The sequence below is a fragment of the Silene latifolia genome, chromosome 2, assembly GCF_048544455.1.
Source record: "Silene latifolia isolate original U9 population chromosome 2, ASM4854445v1, whole genome shotgun sequence".
NCBI lineage: Eukaryota > Viridiplantae > Streptophyta > Magnoliopsida > Caryophyllales > Caryophyllaceae > Silene > Silene latifolia.
The window spans coordinates 107077249-107094308 of NC_133527.1; the positions used below are offsets into that span (position 1 = coordinate 107077249).

The window sequence follows — 17060 nt, forward strand, 5'->3', positions numbered from 1 at the left end:
ACTAGATTAGCTCTCAGAAACGGAGAAGTCTCTTGAGTAGTACAACCGGAGTAAGTTGTAGGGAAGTCTCATTATAATAGGTTGAATGTAATTAGAGTTAATTGCTTTAAACTATTAATGAGAAGTATATTGGATGTAGGCCTATAGAGTGTAGGCCGAACCAATTCAAAATCCTTGTATTCTATTTTTGCAAATCTTAGTTTATTTCATTCATCGTTTTTCAACACAACAGTCTACTATATTGTCAGTCACTGTTGCTCTACCCAGCTCAACTATACGGCTTTTAACCTTCATTTAAAAGCGATGTTGGTTATATTCTTGATATTTCATTCCACTTGACTATATTCTTATTCTTGATATATTCAATTTGGTTTGTTGTTACAACTCTTGCAAATCCAACAAATTACAGTGTGTCTTACTCTTGCTTTACCCAGTTCAACTATACGCCTTTTAACCTTCATTTAAAAGGGGTGTTGGTTATATTCTTGATATATCATTCCACCTGACGAACTTAAATCAGTTAAGTTTAGTTAAATTTTTCAAGTAGTACCTAATTCACCCACTCCTTTTCTTAGGTTTTTGAAATCCAAACTCTTCAAATTGCATGTGGGTTTTAGAAACAAACCAAGTCGGGAGAACTTTGCCTAGTGTTTAAAATAAAGGTATATAGTTAAAAATATTTGGATTTGAATCCAAGTCCTCTTGTATATGGTCCTTTGCACCTGATTGGTGAATGAGAAACCAACAAACAATTTTGCAATTGCTAAGCGGGGGTGCTGGAAAGTTTTCTGGAGATTAATCACAGAATTGTCATAACATTTCTATGATGCTCAGCCTCAGATGCTGTATACTCCATAATTGAAATTTGAAATAAAAATAGTCAAGTCGAGTTTGGTCCGTATATCACATATTTTCACATTGTATGGAACCATTTCACTACCACAAACCCCTGTAAGTAACTGATGAAATGGCTGCACCTGTTATCTCAATTTCCTTACCTCCTGTACCCATAAGCTATAACTTGAGTTGCTGGCAACAACATCACACGAAACCTCCATATTCTCTATCAGTTCTCTAGCATACCTCTCAAAACCCTCAATATCTTGCCATAACGAAGCCAAATTTCTGGAATCTCTCTCGGTCCTTACTTTCTCGGCTAACTCCCTCGCTTCCTCCACTCGTGCCCAAAAGCACGAATCTTGCGTCAAACTCGCAAATTTACTCCTCTTGCTCTCTTCTTTAACCACTTCTTTCTCCTTCCACCACTTGGAAAAAATCTCGTGCCTTCTTTCTCTCCCATTTCGTAAGTAGTGTCCTTTCCGAAGATGCTCTCCACTTCTGTAATACTCTGCAATGTCTAATGGCTCTACCAGGAGCTGATAGAAATGGGCTGCATTGATGAATTTCCAGCGTTTGCGAAAATCATGAGGGAGTTGATTGTTGTCAATCTTGGTTATTACACTATCCCAAAAGTTGGCTAGCTTGATTCTAAACATGTTTACTTGATTATCTCTTTTCGATGCTTGTCTTTGTTTAAAGGAGTCATAGTATCCCAGTTGATCGTCTGATTTATCACAGCATGTTTTGTACCACTCTATTTGAGCTCTATGAGGAGTTATCTTGGCTAGAGTAATTGCTAGCCTAGCACTGTTGAGGTTAGGATTACCTCCACTCTGCTTCGCTGCCTTTAAACACTCTTTTGCTTGTCCCGAAACTGATTCCTGTGACCATGGCGATAAACGAATTACTTATCGAAAAATTTTCAAGTCCCATCTCACAAAAACCTCAAAGAGGAGATCTCGTGCTCACGTAGCCACGTAGGGGTGTAACCGAGCCGATTTGAGCTCGAGCTCGAGTGGGCTTGGAATCAACTCGGAAACTTGAGCTTGAGCTCGGAATCGGCACGGAAATTTCCGAGCTCAAAAAATTAAAGCTCGGAATCAGTTCGTATTAAGCTTGAGCTCGACTCGAGCTCGGTTATATTGTTATTTTCTTTACTTTCTTGAACTTTTGAATCAAATTAAAAAAATAAATATCTTTTAAGAAAATTGCAAATATAAAATACTTATCAGATATAAAAAAACATATAACTATAAAGCTAAAATAACATTTTATTAAGAAAAAAAAAATAATTGTAAAATGCCAAAATAAATAATCTTATCTTTATTAATTCAAAAGACAATACTCAATGGAGATTAAGCCACGTCATTTGTACAACTTTTTTTTTTTTTTGGAAATTCAGGTTATGGTGGGTCCCATTGATGCGCAAAGAATTTATTTATTCAAATCGTCAACCAATGCAAACATGCGACAATTTCCGTCTTAGAATAATTACATCGAATCGGAATAAATGAAATTAATTGCATGTAGTCGAAATGAATTACATAATTACATAATTAATAATTAGATTACTATAATAGAAATGCAAATGAAAAATTCATCAAAAAAACATTCATATCAACCTAAATACATACCCGTGCAATTTTGCACAGGTTTAAAACTAGTAACAAGGACAATGACAATAACAATAATAATAACAATAACAACAATAATAATAATAACAATAATAAACTAAATGAGCCTAAACGAGCTCCTGATTCCGAGCTCTTCTAAGCTCGGAATTGGCTCGGATTTGGTCCACCTCGGCTCGAAATCCGCTCGGAATCAGATTTGACCGATTTCGAGCCGAGCGGATTTCGAGGGCTTTACGAGCCGGCTTAGATCATTCAGAGCCCTACGCTCATGTTATTGTGAGAACGGGAGGGCTTGTATAGTTGGATCGTATGACAATCTACAAACTGAAGCAGAATCAAAATAGCAAAGAAGCATGGAGAAGAAGAAGGTACCTCGATTGCTAATCCCGAAGACTCCAATGCAAGTGCCAAACCTGCTTCATAACTCGATATGGGTAACTTTCCTTGCATAAAACCTTTGTTCATCAAAATTTGGAAAGATAACTTCTCTACACAACTCCCATACCTTTGATGCTCCTCGAGACATAAACCCGGGTCGCCTGTAGCCATCATCAAATGCAGCAACTTAATAACAGAAACTGAATTACCCACACAAATCGCGCCATCTTCTGAGCAGAGCAAATAACTACCAAAAGGCCAGAACAAGCCTGGTGGAACTGAATTCTCATTTGTAACCGTTGCAACAGCCTCTGTGCAAGCTAATGCAAAACTGAATAACTGACTCTTCATTTCCTGGGATACATGGAGGGCTAGTTTATTAAATTGTGAGTTCATTGACGATAATTGAAGGTACTGAAGAAAGAAATGGAGGTGATTTTCCATGGAGTCTAAGGGGGCAAAGAGAAGCCTCGGAATGATGTCGTGTTTGAACACGACATGACAGAAGTTCCCGGCCCATCTCTGACGGAGGAGCAATTTTGATAGAGATTTGTTTCCGAGAAGCGGTGAGCCAAAGGTGATGCAGAGAACTTGAGGAGGTGTAGGGGTGGCTTGGTGGTAAGAGAGTAGCCATAGTGCTGTAAGTGATGCTAATGCTCCTCCTAGTGAATGCCCTGTTACTATTATTGACTTGCTTTTTTCTAATAGGGTTTTCACCTGCATTTTGATACAAGAATTACATAAGTCAAATGTTGTCTACAAGTAAGGCACTCACTTTGTCCCAATCATTTATTTATCTTTGAATAAAATATCATTCACAAATAATAATAACAAAAAAAAAAGGTAAACAAATGATCGAGACAAAATGAGTATTTAAGATGTACAGGGTACATGGGCATGAATAGGTTGCCTTTGCCTTAGTTTTGAATCAAAAGCACAAAATAACTTTTTTGAATAACTACAGTGAAACAGGGGTCGCCGTGGGGAATTGAATAAGCAATTGTCATAGTAGAAGCAGCACGAAGAGAAGAAGGAATCCAACTAACTCTAACAAAGTAGTTTGTTAATAAGAAAGTTTACACTTGTATACAAAGTAATGTTGTACAGAACTTGCATTAACTTAATCCTAACATCTCAATCTCTCTCTCTCTCTCAACTTTTAAGGGTAGTCCTGGTCAAGGGGTCAGAGATCTTAAGGGTAGTTCTGGTCAAGGGGTCTTGTTACGCTCAGATAGTGATTTTACCGTTTCTGGGTGGTGTGATTCTGATTGGACCGGTTGTCCTTTAACTCGGCGCTCTGTCTCTGGCTGGATTGTTTTTCTTGGTTCATCCCCTATTTCCTGAAAGACTAAGAAACAGCAGACTGTTTCTCTCTCTCTCTCTGGTCTCCTGAAGCCGAATACAGGGCTATGGCTAATGTTCTTTGTGAGCTGAAATGGGTTATGGGTTTGCTCTCGAGTTTGGGTGTTTCTATTCCTTGTCCTATGCGTCTTTATTGTGATAGCCAGTCTGCACTCCATATTGCTCAAAATCCAGTTTTTCAAGAGCGAACCAAGCATCACGAGATTAACTGTCATTTCACTCGTGACGCCATAACTGATGGTTTGATTCGGCCTTCTCATGTCACTACGCATTCTCAGCTTGCTGATATTTTTATCAAAGCCTTAGCCTTGCCACAATCTGTATTTCTTCTCTGCAAACTGGGCATTCTTGAACTTCATGCTCCAGTTTAAGAGGGGTATTAGGGCCGGTTTAGGCCGTTATCAATATATGGGCTTTTGACCCATTGTCGTATTGTATTTATATGGCGGTATTCTAATGAGAAAGACCATCATATTTTACCAAAAATCAATTCGTAACATATTCAGCATATTGTAACATTTGTGCTGATCCTCTATATTTGTCAGATTCCTGGTATGGAGCTGCTTTCAACGACTTTTAATGGAAGAAACTACTTAAGTTGGATTAGAAGTGTTGTTACCTTGCTCGTGAAGCAAAAATAAGCCTGGATTCCTTTATGGAACTACAACTATGCCTGCAGTTACTTATCCAAGGTATCAGCAATGGAAAAGATCAGATAATTTGGTCACGTGTTGGATTCTTAACTCAATTGATTTGGAATTAAAGAAGGATTCACCTCTAAAAAATCTGCACGAATTTTGTGAACAGAAGTTCAAGAAATGTATGGTCAGTTTAATGGACCATTATTATTTCAATTAAAGGAGTTAAAGAATATCAGTCAAGAAAATGTTATTGGGAATTGGGATGACGACATTGATGATCTTGAAGGTTTTCCTGATTTTAAATGTGAAGCGTTCGTGAGGAAAAGGATGGAAAGAAACATAAACCAAGTTAATGAGGATAGATATTGTGATCATTGCACTAAATCAGGCCCGAGAAACTTGCTTTATCAATCTTGAGCTTTTGAAGCAAATGCAGTAGAGGCAAAATAAGGAGGGGAGCCTGTGTATAACAATTACAAAGGCAAGTCAAGTTATGTCAGACTTTTGGTGGCCGGAAGTTATTATCAAGGAGATTCTGTGTTGGATTTCTCTCAACAAGTTTAAATTAAATTGATCCAAATCTTGTTACAGTAACAGAGGCCCATATCGTATTATACTGTGTTATGGTATATTATCGTATGTCTTGGGCAAGGGGTAACCCTAACCCTAGCTATCTCTCCTGTATAAATATATCGTTCTAATGAATGAGAAAGGTCGTACTTTTCTGTGTTATTCAATTGTTCTTAGCATGGTATCGAGCCTCTCAAAAATTTCAAAATTAAAATTATAAACCTTAATTCCGTCTTCGTCATCTCTGGCGATAATATTCAAACCACCGCAGTCGAGAAAATCGACTCTTCCTCTCTTTTTTTTTTATTGGTCCCCAGGCTTAGCCTGGTGACATGTTTACGTCTATTCGTCTCAAACTCAACAATTTTAATGACTGGGTCTATGATGTTGGCCACGCCCTCCGTGCTCGGGGAAAGTTCGGGTTTGTTGACGGCACCTACACCGAGCCAAAGCCGCCATGTACCAAGGAAGATTGGACAACGATTCAGAGTATGCTCGTCTCATGGTTGAATAATATTATCGATCCTGAGGTACGTTCACTACTTTCTAAATATGATAACGTTAAACGTATGTGGGATGATCTTCACGAACGTTTTAACGTTATCGATGGTCCACGTATACAACAAATTAAAGCAAGTCTTAATGACTGCCGCAGTAGCAGTCTATTACGGAAAATTGAGCCAGTTATGGGACGAACTCGACAAACACGAGCCTGTTATTTGTTGTCCGTGTGGTAGTGATGTCGGCAAGCAACATATTGCTCGGCGTGAGTCTGATCGTCTTCATCAGTTCTTGCTCGGTTTACTCCTCAAACCCTATGGGTCCTTACGGTATGTTCTTTTATCTCAAAACCCTCTACCCACCATTAATCATGCTTTTCATTTAATTGCACAAGAAGAACGTGTCTGTGGTATTGACCAAACCAAAGAAACAGCAACAGAGCTTGCTAGTCTTGCTGTCCGTACAAACCCTCCTCCTCCACCTCGCTCTTCCTCTACGCTGACTCGTACGGAAAGGCAGGCTCTAGTGTGTAGTAATTGTACTCGTAAAGGCCATGATCGCAGCATGTGTTTCGATCTTATGGATGAATTGCCGAACTGGTGGTATGAGCTAAAGGGTATTAATAAGCCGAATAGAGGTGGTCCTCTCTCGGGGGGGGTCACAGTGGCGGCAGGGGTGGCCACGGTTGTGGTGGTGGTAGAGAGATGTCTAGCCGTGGTGACAATGGCTCAAACAATGGTACATCGAAACCTGAGAACGCATGCTGTACAAGCTTCCGCTGATAGTGGTGAGTCATCTGATCCCGTAACTGTCTATGGGTTTTCTACTCATAACTTCTCGGGTAAGTGGCTTCTTAACACCGGTTGCTCGCATCACGTGACCGGTGATTTTTCTGTACTTCTTGATGTTCGCACGGTTCCTAATCGTGAAATCGGCCTACCTGATGGTACTCGCGTATCTGCGTCCCTAGAAGGACGTGTTGTCTTGTTTTTGTGTTTTACCTTAAATTCGGTCCTATTTGTCCCTCAATTACGTTGTAATTTAATTTCGATTTCGCAATTATGTGATGCGTTAAATTGTGCAGTCATCACTAATGCCAATTTGTGTACCATTCAGGACCTGAGAAAGAGAGCGGTGATTGGGCTCGATGATAGACATGACGGGCTCTACTACCTACGGCAAGAACAATAGATCGTCACAAACGCAGTTTCTATAGGAGGATCTTTTCCATTATGGCATAATCGGTTGGGTCACCCATCCAGTCAAGTAGTTCATTTACTTCCATTTTTTAGTAATAGCGAAGAAACATTGACATCGCCCTGTGAGGTCTGTCATCGTGCGAAACATGTCCGTAACAGTTTTCCATTAAGTAATAATAAAAGTGACCGTCTGTTTGAATGGGTACATTGTGATTTATGGGGGTCGTATGACCATCTCGCTTCATGTGGTGCTCGCTATTTTTTAACAACTATGGACGATTGATCTCGTGCCGTTTGGATCTATTTATTGTCCAATAAAACTTAAGTTTATGACAAGTTTATGCAGTTTATTGCTATGATATTACGTCAATTTTATGCTCTTATTAAAATTGTTCGTAGTCACAATGGGACAGAGTTCAATTCGCTGAAACCATATTTTGCTGAAAAGGGTATTTTATTTCATTCCTCTTGTATTGGTACTCCTCAAGAAAATGGGCGTGTTGAACGTAAACACCAACGGAAGAAAAGAAATGGATTTAGAGAGAAAAAGCTCTGACTTCCCTATAGGTTTTCTAAGGATTTAACTTGCACAATGGCAAGGAAAATCAACAAAAAAAATCTCAATTAAAAAATAAAGTTAAATCTCGTGCAAAACTCCGTCTTTCCTTTACTAATTGATCGGATCTTCGTTTAGATATGGATCAACCATCGTCCTCTCATCAATCTCCTGATATTCCACATACATGTGATGCTCAAAAGACGCGTGAGGTCAATGAAATTGTTGGCATTCCTGTGTTAGATCTTAGCACAATTGTTAATGAGGGAGAAGAGGATCAACCGGTTACAGAAGATGTGGAAGGCTGGACTGAGGTTCAAGGTAAGAAATCAAAATCTCCACAGAAATCTTTAGATAATTCTGTTCCTAAACCTTTATTACAATTGTCTAATGAAGATGTTGAGTCCGAATTAAACTTTTGGGACACTGCAGTAGTTTGATATGTGTTGGGGAGTAATCCACCATGGGAATTGCTGGAAGGGTTTTTGAGGAACTGTGGGTAGCATATAAAATAGATAAGATATCTTTTCTCCCAAATGGTGTGTTTTTTTTGTTCGATTTCCCACTAAAGAATGACAATCTCTGGTGCTTCAGCAAGGTTTTCCTATGTTTGACAATAAACCGCTAGTCGTCAAACAATGGAAAGAATCTTGTAGTTTGCACAAGGAGAAAGTTCAATTTGTTCTCATCTGGTTACGTCTGTGTGGTCTCCTGCTCAAATTATGGAGCAAGTCCTGTCTTGAGAAACTTGCTGGTTTGTTGGGTAAGTTTGTTAAGCGTGATGGAGCCGCAGAGGACAAAACTAGACTGGGATATGCTCGCCTGTTAGTGGAGGTCGAAGTGGGTCAAGCATTTCCTGAGAAGTTATATTTCCTTGACGATAAGGGAAAGGATGTTAGTATACTGGTGGAATATGAATGGAAACCCTCTGTCGGTGGAGTTTGCAAAGGTATTGGTCACACTACAGATATGTGCAAAAAAAAAGCAACCTCATGTTCCTGTGACTAAACCAGTTCATCTCCCTCCTAAGACGGTATGGAGGGCTGTTCAGAGAGTTCCAGTGGTTCAGACAGCTCCTCCTAAGGCTCTTGATTTGCCTTTTGGAGGTCCTACTTACCATAACTCCTCTCTGATTACTCCAGTCACGGTTGTTCAACAAATTTCTAGGTAGGAACATGTCAACACTGCTAATGTTTTTCCTACCAAGTCCTATGTGGAAGCTCTTACTGCTAGCCCTGAAAGTGTCGGGTCTTTGAATGGGAGAATAGAGGAACCAACTGGATTAGTTTCAAATGGATAGAGTTGCATTCTGGAATGTGAGAGGAATAAATGGGGCCAACACAGCTTTATGTTTGGAAATTTTTGTTTCAAAATAATGTTGGTCTATATGGGTTAGTAGAAACAAAAATAAAAGAACAAGATTTTGCTACAGTCTTAGGTAAGCTAGGGGATCATTGGAAAGGGATTAATAATAGTGATTATCATCATGGTGGTAGAGTTTGGGTAATTTGGGATCCTCAGATCTTTGGTGTATCCCCCCTGCATAAAAATAGCCAAGTCATAACTGTCAAAGAGACTGAATTCTCTTCTGGGGATGAGTTTTTGTTGTCTGTTGTGTATGGCTCAAATGATAATGGGGAGATGTTAGAATTATGAACTCATTTGAAGGAGATAAAACTCATATATCAGGGGCCTTGGGGAGTTTGTGGAGATTTTAACTGTGTACTAAATTTTAATGAGAGGATTGGTAGAGAGGTGTCATGGTCTGACATTGCTGAGTTCAGAGATTGTGTTAATTCTTGTGGGTTAATGGATATTAAGGGGAAAGGAGCTTTCTTTACCTGGAACAACAAACAAGCTCCTACTTCTAGGGGCTTCTCAAGAATTGATAGATTCCTGGTGAATGATGAGTGGATGGATTTGTATCCTAAAGCCTATGTCCATTTCCTTCCTGAAGAACTTTTTTATCACAACCCACGTGTTTGTTACAGAAGAAATAGTGGGGTTCAAAGAAAAAGGCAGTTCAGATACTACAACATGTGGAGTCTAGATCCTGAGTTCAAAAATGTTGTTCACAATTCCTGGAATGCTCACATAATAAGGACTCCAATGTATCAGGTGGTTACTAAATTAAAAAATTTGAAAGTTCCTCTGAATTTGCTGAATAGGAATGGTTTCTCTGATGTTGAAAACTCAGTGGGAATGGCTAGGGCTTTACTGGAGGAAATACAAGTTGAAATGCACTTAAACCATAATGATCCTGTCCTATTATCTGCTGAGAGTGCAGCTGCTGAATCTTATAGACATCTTAGTAAGATTCAGCACAGTTTCTTGAGTCAGAAAGCAAAGGTTGACTGGATAAAATATGGTGATGAGAATACACGGTTTTTTCATAGTTAGATCAGGGCTAAGCAGGTTCACAACAGAGTCTTCAGTATTCAGGGTACAGATGCTGTGATGCACTCAAACTTGGATAAAATTGAAGCATCTTTCTTAGACTACTACAAGACTTTGTTAGGGTCGTCTCTTCCAACTACTGCAGTTCACGGCCCAACTGTTAGGAAGGGGAAACTGGTCACTCAGGACCATTGTTCCATCTTATTGGCTGAGGTGACTAATGATGAGATTAAAGAATGCTTATTTTCCATCTCGTCTATCAAATCTCCATAACCAGATGGGTACTCAAGTCAATTCTTTAAAGATTCTTGGGAGATTGTTGGGGGTGAAGTTACTGCAGCAATTAAAAATTTCTTCTAGACTGGGAAACTTCTCAAATGGGTGAATACAACAACTCTTACTTTAATTCCTAAGTCTCCTAATCCTACCAGTGTTCTGGAATTTCGTCCTATTGCTTGTTGTAACACTCTTTATAAAACTTTGGCTAAAGTTTTGTGCAAGAGACTGAGCAAAATTTTACCTGACATTATGAGTAAGAGTCAGGGAGGATTCATTCAAGGTATAAATATTGTTGAGAATGTTCTCATTTGTCAAGATTTGGTTAGGCTCTACAATAGAAAAGCTGCCTCCCTAAGATGCTTAGTGAAAATATATGTAAAGAAAGCTTATGATTCTGTGGAATGGGACTTCTTGTTACAAATGATGCAAGCTCTTCAATTTCCCCAGAAATTCACTGATTTGGTAATGACCTGTGTGACTAGCCCTACTTACTCTCTGTCTATCAATGGTATCAAATTTGGTTTCTTCAAAGGTAGGAAAGGATTAAGGCAGGGTGATCCCCTATCTGCCCTCCTATTCACTATTTGCATGGAATACCTCTCAAGGATTCTAGGGGTAGTTGCACTGCAGCATGGATTCAAATTTTACCCAATGCGCGGTCATCCCAGACTTAACCACTTATTGTTTGCAGATGACCTTCTACTTTTCTGTAAAGGGAATGAGGCCTCTATAATGTGGATTCTTATAAAATTCTCTACTTTCTCACCAGCTTCTGGTTTATGTCTTAATAGGAGTAAATCTGACATTTACTTCAATGGGGTTAGATCTGGCACAATTGAGGACATATTGCAGATATCTGGGTTTCATAGAGGCATTCTCCCTTTCAAGTATCTGAGAGTCCCTATCTCCTCTAAGAAACCGACTAAGAATGAGGGCCTGAAGCTGACTGATAAAATTGTGGCTAGAATTAGGGGATGAGGGGAGGGGGGCAAACATCTGTCATATGCTGGTAGATTAACTCTGGTGAACTCAGTTTTAGCTACCTTGCACTCTTATTGGGCTTCCATTTTTCTGATTCCAAGTGGCATAATGAATAGGAGTAACAACATCTGCAGGAACTTCCTTTGGAGTGGAACCTCTAATTATAAGAACTCCCTCAATGTAATGTGGGACACCTGTTGCCTGCCAAAGGAAGAAGGGGGGCTAGGCATAAAGGATGATAAAACCTGGAACAAGACTTTGCTAGGGAAATATGTTTGGTGGCTTGCTAACAAAAAGGATCATTTATAGGTTCGTTGGGTTAGCCATGTCTATATGAAAGATATAAACTGGGAATGATTACATGGCTCCTACAGACTATAGCTGGCCATGGAAGAAAATTTCTTTGATAATGACTCTTTTCAAGCAAGCCTACCGTAATAACAAATGGCTTAATTAAACAAAGGACTATACTGTGAATGCTGGATATGACTGGTTGAGAGTGCATAAACCTAAAGATGAATGGAGATTCCTCTGTTGGAGTTCACTGAATATTCCCAAATGCTCTTTTGTGTTCTGGGAATTCTTACTTCAGAGGCTACCTACGAGAGATAGACTCATCAGAATGGGATTGTCAATTGATCTTTACTGTCCTATCTGCATGAGCACATCAGAAAGCCATTCCCATCTTTTTTATGAGTGCCCTTATTCTAAGATATGTCATAGATTGTTGCAGGCTCATCTGGCTGCAGGCTCTTTTGGCTATACAATTCAGGTTGCCAGACTTGATTACCTGGTTCTCAACTACAAGACGAGTTACTAAGCTTCAGAGGAGATATATTGGATCTTGTCATGTGGATTTGGTTTACTGGATTTGGAGAGTCAGAAATGAAGCATGGGTGGACAAAATAGTAAGGAGACCTGAAGTTATGGTGAAGGAGATTTTGGCAGATGTTAAGAGCAAATTTCTAAATCTCAATGTTACAGTGCTAAAGAGTAAAGATAGGAGTTGGTTTCAAACTTTGTAATCTTTGATTTTTTATTTCTTTTTTTTGTGATATATACTGAATTGATGTATACCCCAATTTTTTGATGATGATATATACTAACCTTTCCTAATAAAAAAAACGTAAACACCAACATATTTTGAATGTGGCCTGTGCACTACGATTTCAAGCCGGACTTCCAATACGGTTTTGGGGTGAATGTGTCATAGTCGCTGCATATACTATTAATAAAACTCCGTCTGTTTTATTGGACAGAATAACGCAATATGAGGTTCTCTTCAATACTCCACCATTGTTTACTACCTTACGTGTTTTTGGCTCCTTGTGCTTCGCCCATAATCAACGCGCCAAAGGTGATAAATTTGCTAGTTGTAGCCGTAGATATGTGTTTATGGGATATCCTTCTGGTAAGAAAGGGTGGTATCTCTATGACCTTGATACCAAGGAGTTCTTTGTATCTCGGGACGTGGTATTTTATGAAGATCGCTTTCCTTTCCTTGAATTGCCATCTCAGCCGGTAGTTGATAAGGTCTCCCCTTACATTACTGATGATATATATATTGACTCGGATTATGCTACGCCTAATGACCCGCGTGAGGATACTCCTTCCACGACTGTTGTCACCCCGAACTCCGGTACCATACCCGATGTTTTCCCGGAAGGTGACACGGCAGTTGAGCCAGAGGTTCTTGGTCGTGGTCATCGCCACAAGATTCCCTCCACCCATCTTCGTGATTATGTCGTTGAAACTAAGTTGCCTGGTAGTAGTCTGTCCGCTGTCACTCATGTCCGTGTTTCACCGTCTGTCTCAGGTACGCCTTACCCGCTCAATGATTTTGTTTCTTGTGAAAAGTTTACTGCCGATTACCTTATTTTTCTAGCAGCTATTACTGCGCATACAGAGCCACGGTCCTTCCAGGAAGCCGTGAAGAATGAAGGCTGGCGCAATGCCATGGACTCCAAAATTTGTGCCTTAATCGCTAATGAAACATGAACATTAGAACCTCTTCCTCCTGGAAAGAAAGACCTTGGGAGTAAGTGGCTTTACAAAATAATGTATAAGTCGGATTCCACTATTGAGCGCTTGAAAGCCCGTTTAGTAGTGTTTGGCAACCATCAAACTGAGGGTGTTGATTATGACGAGACTTTTGCTCGCGTCGCCAAAATGACTACTGTACGTACTTTTCTAGCCGTTGTCGCTGCTAAGAAATGGCTTTTACATCAGATGGATGTTCATAATACCTTTTTAGATGTAGATTTGGAGGATGAGGTGAACATGGGCTTATCTCCTGGTTTCTCGTCACCACAGCCGGGTATGGTTTGTCGCTTATGGAAGTCGTTATATGGCCTGAAACAGGCTCTTCGCTGCTCGTTTGCCAAACTTGGTATTGCCCTGAAAAAATACGACTTTGTTCAGAGTCAGTCCGACTACTCTTTGTTTACATATACAAAGTGTAATGTCCGTTTGAATATTCTTAATTATGTGGATGACTTGGTTATTTCGGGAAATGATGTTACCGCCATTTCTATCTTTAAGACCTATCTTCATTCTTGTTTTCATATGAAAGACCTTGGTGACCTGAAGTATTTTTTTGGGATTGGAGGTCGCTCGTAATTTCGTTGGCATTTACCTGTGTCTGCGAAAATATGTTGTAGATATTATTTCCAAGGTCGGATACTTGGGTTGTAAGCCGTTATCCACCCCTATGGACCAAAATCATCGTCGTGGTTGTCTTAATAGTCCGTTTCTTACCTACCCCGAACGGTATCGCCATCTCGTAGGCCAGCTTTATCTAGCTGTGACTCATCCCGATCTTACGTCTACCATTCACATCTTGTCCCAGTTTATGCACACACCTCGTGACTATCACTGGGACGCTGCCCTTCATGTTGTACGCTATCTGAAGGGTGCGTTTGGCTGGGGCCTGTTATTACAGGCTGATGCTACCTTATCTTTGTCCGGGTGGTCCGATTCTGACTGGGCCACGTGTCCGGACTCGCATCGTTCTCTCACTTGTTGGATTATCTTTCTGGGCTCCTCTCTTGTGTCCTAGAAAACGAAGAAGCAGCCCACCGTTTCTGTGTCGTCCACGGAAGTGGAATATCGCTCCTTAGCAGCTCTTACTTGCGAAATCAAGTGGGTGGTTGGTCTTTTGCATTGCCTGGGTGTTCATCACCCCACCAACGTATCTGTATCATGTGACAATCAATCCGCCTTAAGTCTTGCTCAAAATCCTATCTTTCATGAGCGGACTAAGCACATTGAGATTGATTGTCATTTTGTCCGTGATGCCATCAATATGGTCTCATTGCTCCTTCCTATGTTCGTACTACTGATCAGTTGGATGATATCCTCACAAAGTCTCTTGGTGTCGCTCAGTTTACGTATTTATTAGGCAAGATGGCCATTTGTAATCAGTATGCTTCCTCTTGAGGGAGGGTAACAGAGGCCCATATCGTATTATATTGTGGTATGGTATATCGTATGTCTTGGGCAAGGGGTAACTCTAAAGCTAGCTATCTCTCCTGTATAAATATATCGTTCTAATGAATGAGAAAGGTCGTACTTGTCTGTGCTATTCAATTGTTCTTAGCATATAGCCTTGTATCAAAAGATGGTTAAGATGCATCCTGCCTTATTTTCTACTAGTCGTTTTGATTGCCAAATGCCAAGCACTAAAACTGTCACTCACACATGTGATATCCGAAAACATCCTAAGATTGTGTTACATGATGTTCTTCACCGAGTAAATGATTTCAAACACAATCTGTGGAGGGTAAGAAACCTTAAAATTGATTTGCATAATGACCAGAATATGAGAGTAGGTTATTTTTTTATTATAGTAATTATATATTTAACAATCACTTCATAATTTTATACTATTTTCTAACATTTTTGTTTTGGTTCAAATGAGCACATTATGTCGTCCCAGGTGAAAATCGAACCCCCAACATTATCATACCTAAGTCAAATTTGGTTAGATAAACTTGTCCACATATTTGAGAACACGACAAGACAACCCCAAAGCTAACAATGCCAAATAGTTATAATGGTTAAATAATGTTTTAAATCGGTTTGTCTAATTAAGCGAAACAAATAAGGTAGGTTTTCCCTTTTGCTTGGGATGAATCAGTGTGTATTTTATCTGCGCTATTTGTTATCTTTTTTTTTTCTTGTTTAACTATAACAACATTGTTGATGTCATACAAATTCTCATTTGTGACGAACATTATCCGTCACAAGTGAGAGACGGAGCAAATAATGATGTATCCATAGGAAATGAGGCGCGTAAAGTGCAAGTGGGTTGAGTTGTTTAATGATTATTGTTTATATGCTTATTGTTTATTGTATATTCTATTGAGAGGGAACATTAGGGTCCATTGCATTTATTGCTCTTTGCATGTGAATTACCACCATATCACAACTCTTTCTCACGTCAAACTTCAATCTACTATTATCTAACCCTACACCCATGCTTCTCATAATTTCAAATATTTTTCATTCATGCTAACATGTTTACATTGTCACATATTGTCATATGTCACCACCTTCCTGTAGAAATGTTTTCACTCTAGAACTATCAGATTGGTTACATTTGTGTATAAGATGGTAACACTTTGACCCATATTCAAATGTCACAATGATGAGTAAACAATGTGAACATTATAAGATGTTTTATGTGTCCTATATTTCTTACCATATTATTTTATGTACCCAAGTTTATACATAAATGTTCTCACTCTAAGACCGTTAGATTGGTCATAATTGTGTATAAGATAGTAATATGGTGACTCATACTCATATGTCACAATGATGAGTAAAAAATGTCATCTTTATAAGATGATGTTTTATGTGAACTACCAAAATTCTGACCACATTACCTTATGCCACCACGTTCATGCATAAATGTTCCCACCTAAGTTCATATATGTTCTCATTTTAAGACTAGTATGCTGGTCACATTTAAATACAAAATGATAACATTTTATTTATCACACGCATACTTCCTCCAATTAACTCCACTCTACCACTTTTTTTATACATTATTCACAAATAAGCATTCAATTGCAATTTTCTCTCAATACATAAGTGAAAATATATCCATGTGAGATCTTATTTGATTCGTCTTTACGAGTATATTAAAAATATCGAACTTTTATAATTTTTGCAAATGCGTAGCTAACGATATTTACCCCCGTAAAACACGCCATGTGAGATCTTGTTTGATTTGTCTTTACGAGTATATTAAAAATATCGAACTTTTATAATTTTTGCAAATGCGTAGCTAATGATATTTACCGCGTAAAACACGCGTTGGCCCACTAATATCCATATCTAACTTTTGCAAAACAATGTAGCTCCTTTTTTTCATTTCTGTCGCCCTTTGCATAGAGAGTTCCCTTATTTTCTTATTTTTTTAATGTCTCTTGTCAAATCTTGTCTATATATATATATATATATATATATATATATATATATATATATATATATATATAACTGGGTTGAAACGTTGTAGATGCGCCACGTGTCAACCCAGCGTTAAATACACGTATTAATTACAGCTGAAATTAAATACAAACATAATAAATGCTGTATAAATCTCAGCAAAGTATTAATTATAGTTTAATAAAATTTATTATAAAATTATATTAAATAATTACGGTGATTTGGTTCTAAATTTACTAAAAAGTTGCTTTGATAAAAATTCTAAAATGTA

General features: G+C 38.8%; 1 protein-coding gene across 1 annotated transcript in view; it reads right to left on the reverse strand.

Moving 5' to 3' along the window:
• Positions 1 to 679: 679 nt before the first annotated feature.
• Positions 680 to 17060, reverse strand: part of LOC141642880 (lipase-like PAD4) — a 36610-nt gene continuing 20229 nt past the window's right edge. The window contains exons 3-4 of the mRNA XM_074451856.1: positions 2847 to 3569; positions 680 to 1721 (exon numbers count right to left, since the gene is read on the reverse strand). Coding sequence (XP_074307957.1) covers positions 981 to 1721; positions 2847 to 3569 — 1464 coding nt within the window. The 3' untranslated portion in view covers positions 680 to 980. The remainder of the gene's footprint in view (positions 1722 to 2846; positions 3570 to 17060) is intronic.